This window comes from Penaeus chinensis, chromosome 20 (genome assembly GCF_019202785.1).
Source record: "Penaeus chinensis breed Huanghai No. 1 chromosome 20, ASM1920278v2, whole genome shotgun sequence".
In the NCBI taxonomy this organism is placed as follows: domain Eukaryota; kingdom Metazoa; phylum Arthropoda; class Malacostraca; order Decapoda; family Penaeidae; genus Penaeus; species Penaeus chinensis.
In genome coordinates, this window is record NC_061838.1 from 4,954,481 (window position 1) to 4,961,980 (window position 7,500).

The 7,500-nt window shown below is 46.7% G+C and overlaps 1 protein-coding gene across 5 annotated transcripts in view; it reads left to right on the top strand.

Annotated features, from left to right (window-relative positions):
- LOC125036243 (protein bric-a-brac 2-like) overlaps nucleotides 1-7,500 on the top strand; it is a 41,898-nt gene that overhangs the window by 21,166 nt on the left and 13,232 nt on the right. For 3 of the 5 annotated variants that reach the window (XM_047628715.1, XM_047628714.1, XM_047628716.1), the window contains exon 6: nucleotides 3,610-3,771. The exons of the other annotated variants lie outside the window; for them this stretch is intronic. In XM_047628715.1, the coding sequence (XP_047484671.1) occupies nucleotides 3,610-3,771 (162 nt within the window). The remainder of the gene's footprint in view (nucleotides 1-3,609; nucleotides 3,772-7,500) is intronic. 5 annotated transcript variants of the gene reach the window in all.

Below are 7,500 nucleotides of genomic sequence, written 5' to 3' on the forward strand. Positions count from 1 at the left end.
GACGACAGTTTTGGAATGTGCTGTGATTATACATCTATGTTCGGCTGTCACATTTTCTTTTTTTATTGTTTTTTGTTGTTGTTTTACTTCCAATGGTTATTTTCCTTGTGTGTTTTCTCATATTCGGTCTCACGCCATCTTGTACATGTCTCTTGCTCTCTCACTTTATCGCAAAATCTGGCCCTGTTGTTGAAATGACAAAACCACAAATTACAACAGCAAAAAAAAAAAAAGAAAAAAAAAGAAAAACAAATGAATGAGTAAAAATAAAAAGACACACAAAAAAAAAAAACGCAAAAAAAAAAAATATATATATAACGCAGCTTGGATTTGGCACCGCGCGAGAGATGCCTTACCGGCCGGCTTCTCGAAGGCTGGAAAAATACCCCCCCACCCCCCCAACTGTCTATTCCTTTCCCCCTTTTCCCTTTCCCCTTTTCCCCTTTTCGAATCGCATCTTTAAGCGGCGTTCGTTCTGGATCGAAAGAGAGAGAGGAGGGGGGGAAATAGAAGAAAAAGTTCCGGCAGAGTATCCGGTGGCGTATGCCGTGTTTAAGCGATTCACTTGCATCCAGAGTTGACCCAGATATGTTTGCGTTCGGGTCCCCTCCCCTCCCCCTACCCGCCCCTCGTCTCCACTCTCCCAGTCTCTCCCCTCAGTCTACTCTCCTGACCCTATCCTGTCTCCCCTCGCTCTCTCTCTCTCTCTCTCCTTCTCTCTCCGCCTCACCGGGGGTTGGGGTAAGGGGTGTGGGTGGAGGGGGGAAGGCTACAGACTAAAGAAAAATCGATCATGAAGTAGCTAGCTGTTCCTCTCCGGCCCCCGTTCTCACACCCGACGGGCCGCTGGTAGTGGAGTAGAGGAATTTATATGCCTTCATTTTTTTGTTTTCGCTCTCTTTCACTCTTTTTTTTTTTCTTTTTTTTTTTTTAGGGGGGAGGGTGTGTCCATCTCATTTGTCAGCCCCCTCCCTCCCCACTCTCCCTCACTCTCTCAGGTGCCCCTTTTTCCCCTCTTCTCCTCCTGCTTCTCCCTCAGCCATTGCCCCTGTTGAGTCCATCTCGGAAGGAGTAATGAGGGCGTGCAAGGACTGGCCTCTGTGTGTGTGTGTGTGTGTATGTGTATGTGTATGTGTATGTGTATGTGTGTGTGTGTGTGTGTGTGTGTGTGTGTGTGTGTGTGTGTGTGTGTGTGTGTGTGTGTGTGTGTGTGTGTGTGTGTGTGTTTGTCTGTGTGTCTGTGTGCCTGTGTGCCTGTGTGTGTCCGCGCGTGTCCGCGCGCGAGCGAGTGAGAGCTAATGAATGTGCGTGTGTACGGGTAGGTGTGCGTGTGCTCGGGTTGTGTGCGTGTGCCCGTGCGCATGTTCGTGTGTCTGCGTGTGTGCAGAATCGCGATTGAATTGCGAGTTAAGGAAATGGAAATGAGCACGAGCGAGCGAGAGCAATGAATGCTCGAGCGTGCAATTGTGGCCCATTGCAAGTGCGTGAAGACAGCGCCTGGAAGGGTCGGTCGAATGCGTAAGAGAGCGACGGCTAATTGATCATGCCAGGAGGGTGCAAGGGGACGCAAACGCCATTAGACTGGAGAGTGCAAGGCGGAATCTGTGGCCAGCTGATTCTCTTCTTCCTTTTGTTTTTGTTTTGTTTTATTTCCTTGCTTGTTTTGTTGGCTCGAGACGTAATTTATTTATGTTTTCTCCATTTTGTTGTGTTTCTGTTTCTTTGTATCTTGTGTCTTTTGACCATTCTGTTTCTTTGTCGTTTTTTTTTTTTTTTTTTTTTTTTCATGTATTCTAAAGTTATTCCTATTTTTCGTTTTGCTGTTTACTGTATTTTGTGTTCTATTGTTTCAGCTCATCTTCCTTTTCCCCTTCATTCCGTCGGTTTATTGTTATTGTCATTGTTTTTATTTTTATTTTATTTTTATTTTATTTTATTTTTATTTTGCTTATTCTTATTATTTCTCTCATTGCACCTCGCCCTCCATCTCATAACCATTGCTAAATAAGAACGTAAAAAAAAAAGAAAAAAAAAGTGATTTTTAAAAGCATAAGTTGGACCCCCCTCCCTCCCCCCCAGTTTAAATTTACGAGAGAAATGAAAGAAAAAAAATAAAGAAAAGAAGGAAATAAAGGAAAAATAAGAGAGAGAGAAAAGGAAAGAGCTCTGTTGATCGTTTCCAGAACTTGGAGCCGAACGAGAGAAATTTGACCAGTGCGTTCGAACGATTTCTTGAATGCGGATAAATTGGGGTCGATTTTTTTTTTTTTTTTTTTTTTTTTTTCCTTCTTGTATCACGTATCCGAATACGTTCTACGGCTTTAGATGCATATTGGGTATCTGTTCATCCGATATATATATATTAAAAAAAAAAAAAAAAAATCAGCGAGTCCTATTCTTGCGGGTATAAAGAAAGAAAAGAAAAAAGAAAAGAAATCTTGGAAGAAAGTGCCGGCATCTCCCCCTACCCTTTTGACCCTACACCCCCCCCACACAATCCCACCTCCCCTTTCCCCTTACCCCGCTTCTTGGAGATGATATTTGTTTGTTTGGTTGTCGTAAAGGGATGTCAATTGAATGATGTAAGTGTGATTGTTTGTACCCCGTTAAATCCCCTCCACTCCCCCCCCCGTCTCCCCCTCCCCCTCCCCACCTCTTCCCTCTTCTCCCCTTCTTTCCATCTTCTCTCCCCCTTCTCCACTCCTCTCCTTCATCCCCGTTTTCGCCTTTTAGTGCCCTTCCCTCACATTCTCGTGTCTTTTTCATCTCTCCCTCTCCCCCCCCCCCCTCCTTCCTTCCTCCTTCCTCTACTAAAGGAGAAAAAATCCCTTGTTTCTCAGAAATTCCCCCCCCCCCCTTCTTTTTTTCTTTTTTTTTTTGTATACTCGTTTCTTCTGCTTTTGTTCCTTTTTTTCCCCTCAAGATCTGCTAAGTCATATGTTGGTGATTCTTTTTCATTGATTTTATTTTTTTTTTATTTTGATTTGGTTTTGATTTTGGAACTTATGATTTATCTTGTTTTCTTTTTTGTTTCATTTGATTTATTGTGTGATTTGATTATCTCCTCATCATCCTCTGCTGTCCTTAGGTCATAAGGTAGTCGTATTTCCCTTCCCTTGCCCCCTACCAATTTTCCACAGCCCCCTACACCCCCCGTCCTCCTTCCCTCCCTCTTCAATGCCTGCCTGCTTATGTCCCCCCTCCCCCAGCCCCCCTCCCCGACGTCCCCTGAATTTCCCCTCTTTAAAGATCTGCTTCTTTTGGTGCTTCGTTTATTTCCCGTGCTTTGTTTTCTCTCTCAGACATCGCATTTCGCTGATTTTTCCTCTTTTCTCTTTCTCTCAATTTATCTTTTTTTTTTTTTTTTAGCTGTCACTCCACTTCTCTCTTACCTCCATGATACATCTGCTTCTCTCTCTCTCTCACGTGCCTCCTTCTCCTCTTCTTCTCCCCCTCTCCCTCCCTACTTGCCCACCCCCCCTCCGCCCTCCCTCCCAGTAAGCGCCCCGTAGGCTAGTGTTGAGTAATATGGTAGAAACATACAATTGTTCTCGTGTATAAGCGGAGGTCGAGTAACGCTTGTGTTATGTTGGTGGTTGGCTCATGTAGGCGGTGCGCCCGCCCTTCCTGCCAGCCACGGGCCGCCCGCCGCCCACGCCCACCACGGCCCTCCTCCACAGGCAGTTCACAACCCCCAGGCTCACCCCCCAGCAGCGCACGCCCCGCCCCCCCTGCCCGAGCTGGGCCCCTCCGTCGGCCTGCCACAACCAGGTAATAGCTGCTCTACACGTCGCGCACGCCCCTACACACACGCCCTTTACGCCCACGCCAGAGTAGTAGTGTTGTACTAGCCCCTCCCTCCCCCACCCCCACTCTCCCGCCCGCCCGCAAGCCCACCCATTCTCCTCCCCTGTAGTAGTTGGTATGGTCCGCCCACAACTAGATGCTGTGTTTTTAAAAGTCTTTATTTTTATTTTTATTTTTTATTTTTAACCCAACGCCCACTCGCCCCCTACCACCGCCCACTGTGCTGCTGCTGCTGCTGTTGGTGCTGTGCTGTGGTGGCATGATTTCGCGGGTAACTTGTCTGAGTGCTGCTGTGCTGTCTCACTAACCTCATACTGGCCTCTGCTCTGTCTCACTTGTCCTCATACTGGCATCTGCTTCGTGACACTCACCCTCATCCTGGCATCCTGCAACATCACTGCTTTCATGGTTGTTCACTGTGATGTCATTTGCCAACGGTACACTGTGGGTTACACACCTGTGACATCAGTCCGTATATCAGTCCATGTCAGTACATTACACGAACCCGGTACACCCCCGGTACACACCCTTCTCGGCACCATTCACTTTAGTCACTTGTTTACATACATTCCCCCCTTTTGGGTCGCTCGTAACACCAAACACTTTCTTTAAATTCAATATTATGTGAGTTGTCCCTTTTACAAGTTGAGAAAATGCGAAAGGATTCTTTTCTTTCAAAGTTGCTAGTGCAACCTGCTTTTCCGGTACACCTTGGCACACAATTAACCGCTTGTGTTTACTAATGTGTTGGTAGAATGTTTCTTATTCTGTGTTATATGATTTGTCTCACATCACTAACCAGACTGACTCGGGACTTGAATATATTGCATTCCATTTTTAAGTGTATCCAGCGGCGTATGTTGTGGCCACTGCACTTTTTTCCGTGTTTGGGACACTTCACTTCGACCTGGAGGCGAATTAGGTCTGCCAGACACGTAAGCCTGACTCCTGTTGCGTATCACTGCAGTGTCTGGTTCACTTGGTACTGATTTACACTCCGAAAAGTGTATAAACGATTAATTGACCGCCAGCCATGGATATCTAGACTGTATAGACTGGACTATTGATGGTGAATTATTAATACGTATTTTTTTTCTCTTTCTTTTAACCTTTGTCTTGTGTTTTGGTCTGACATTTCTCCGATATTATATCCAGCTCGCCAAGACTTTTAAGTACCATCAACTTGACCAGGTTGCCAGAACAGTTTCGTGACCGCGTGCGTGTATTTGCACCCGGTCGTTGATGCATTGCAGGCGCACGACATGGCTTACACGAGAGGAACACACACAGTACACGACAAAACGGCGAGTGAAGGGTATCCGTTCGGGGGAAGTTTCCGAGACAAAAGTTTGTGGCGTTTTCTTGATATCACGTTTAACGTCGGAGCTCAGCCCAGCCATGCTGTCTTGGCCACGTGCCCCCCTCCCCTGCAGAAGAAAAAAAAAATCTTTTTTTCTTAAGCATACATGGCTCTTCTCATTTTTGTGGAATATATATATTGTTATTAAAAAAAAAAAAAAAAAACCTTTGGAGGCGGGGCATCAAACATTGCAGATGAATTAAGCATTCGATGGGTAGCGAAATCACCCGTTCGAAAATGAGTCACGTATTTGAGGGAGAGGGAGGGAAGGGAGGGGGGAGGGGGAGGGGCAGGGGGAGGGGGAGGGGGAGGGGGGAGGGAGTTGGTGAGATGTCAACTCAGATGCAGGGATTTGAAGACTCTTAATTGTGCTTCGAGTTTACCCCCCCCCCCCCTCCTTTCCTTACCATAGTTGAGTCGGGGAAGAAAACGGAACTCTTTCGGACGTTTCGAAGAGTGGTTTGTGTCTGTTTCGAACGCCCCCCCCCCCCCCCTACTACCTCCACCCCACTCGACGCCCATTTCACTGATGTTTGAATGGGCTGCCCCGAGAGCCTCATTGATTTCATTTATTTTTGATGCCATGCCTTGTTTATTATTTAGATATAACTCCTTATTAAAAAAAAAAAAAAAAAAAAAAAAAAAAAAAGTACATTCGGAAGGAAAACCGCGTAACTACGACGGCGCATTAGAGATAAGAGACAGTCAGGGATTTCCTAATTTGCGAGGTTAACTACGACGTCACGAGAACGCTGCCTAGAGACCTTTTTTTCCGACATGGGTATGCGGCGGCTCCATGCAACAGCGCCGCATGCTACACTAAGCTACACTGTACAAGGCTATTTTACACCATACCACACAAGAGAACATACCACATCACACCACACCCGCGACATCCCGCCGCACTACACACCACACCTAACATCCACACAGTCACAGAGAGTCTATCTACCTATCTATCTGTCTGTCTACCACAGCCCCCCTCATCTTCACTTTCATGCACATGGATACACCGCCATTTCCGGTTGTTCTTTTATTTGACGGGTGTTGAGTCAACGTTCTTCCAGGAGTTGGAAAATTCTCTCTCTCTCTCTCTCTCTATCTCTCTCTATCTCTCTCTATCTCTCTCTATCTCTCTCTATCTCTCTCTCTCTCTCTCTCTCTCTCTCTCTCTCTCTCTCTCTCTCTCTCTCTCTCTCTCTCTCTCTCTCTCTCTCTCTCTCTCTCTCTCTCCCCCTCTCTCTTCTCCCTTCCCCTCTGCATCGTTTCTCCCTCTGTTCATCCCTCCCTCCCCTACTCTTCTCTTACTCCCTCCCCCTCTCTTCTCTCACTCACTCCCCCCCTCTTCTCTCTCTCTCTCTCTCTCTCTCTCTCTCTCTCTCTCTCTCTCTCTCTCTCTCTCTCTCTCTCTCTCTCTCTCTCCCCCACCCTCTCTCCTCCCTCCCTCCCTCACTCACCCCCTCTTCCTCTCCCCCTCCCCCAACCCCGTCTCTCTCTCTCTCTCTCTCTCTCTCTCTCTCTCTCTCTCTCTCTCTCTCTTTCTTTCTTTCTTTCTTTCTTTCTCTCTCTCTCTCTCTCTCTCTCTCTCTCTCTTCTCTCTCTCTCTCTCTCTCTCTCTCTCTCTCTCTCTCTCTCTCTCTCTCTCTCTCTCTCTCTCTGCCCTCCCTCACATTCACATTTGTTATATTCCTATTCCGCGTCAGCACCGCCCCTACCCTCCCTCCCCGCCTTCCTCCCTCCACCCCCCCCCCCTCCCTTTCCTGATCTTCACCTTGTAATTTCTGTCGCTAAAGTAGTGCGTTCGTAAGTGCGTAAGATTGACTTTCCGTCCTAGTTCTTTGTGCTGATCCCTCGCTGCCAGTCACACAGTCAGACAGTTCGCCAGTCGAAGACAACACGGCCGTAGTGTATGTTTGGAATGACGTAATTAGCAGGTTAGGCGTAAACTTCGCTGCTGTTGTATTTGATATATATACACACATCTCTACATTATATATTGTATATTATATGTATATGATATATGTAGTATATATTATATACATATATACATATATACACATGTTACGTCCTTATTCCCGATCCCAGTCTTTTCCTCTAGATGATCTTCGTCTATATTTTTCTCTCCTCTTTCGTGATCTCTCTCCTTTCCTTCTTCATCTCCTCCCATCCGTCCACCCCCGCCTTCTTTCCGTGGCTTGCCATGTACTAGCTGCCGGTGTGTACATTGTAGATGCTGCATGTTGTACATCGTGTAGCGTCTTCACACGTACGTAGACGAGGTTATCTTGTATTTTGAAAGCAGGATCGTGCATGACTCCGCCCCCGCCCCCACC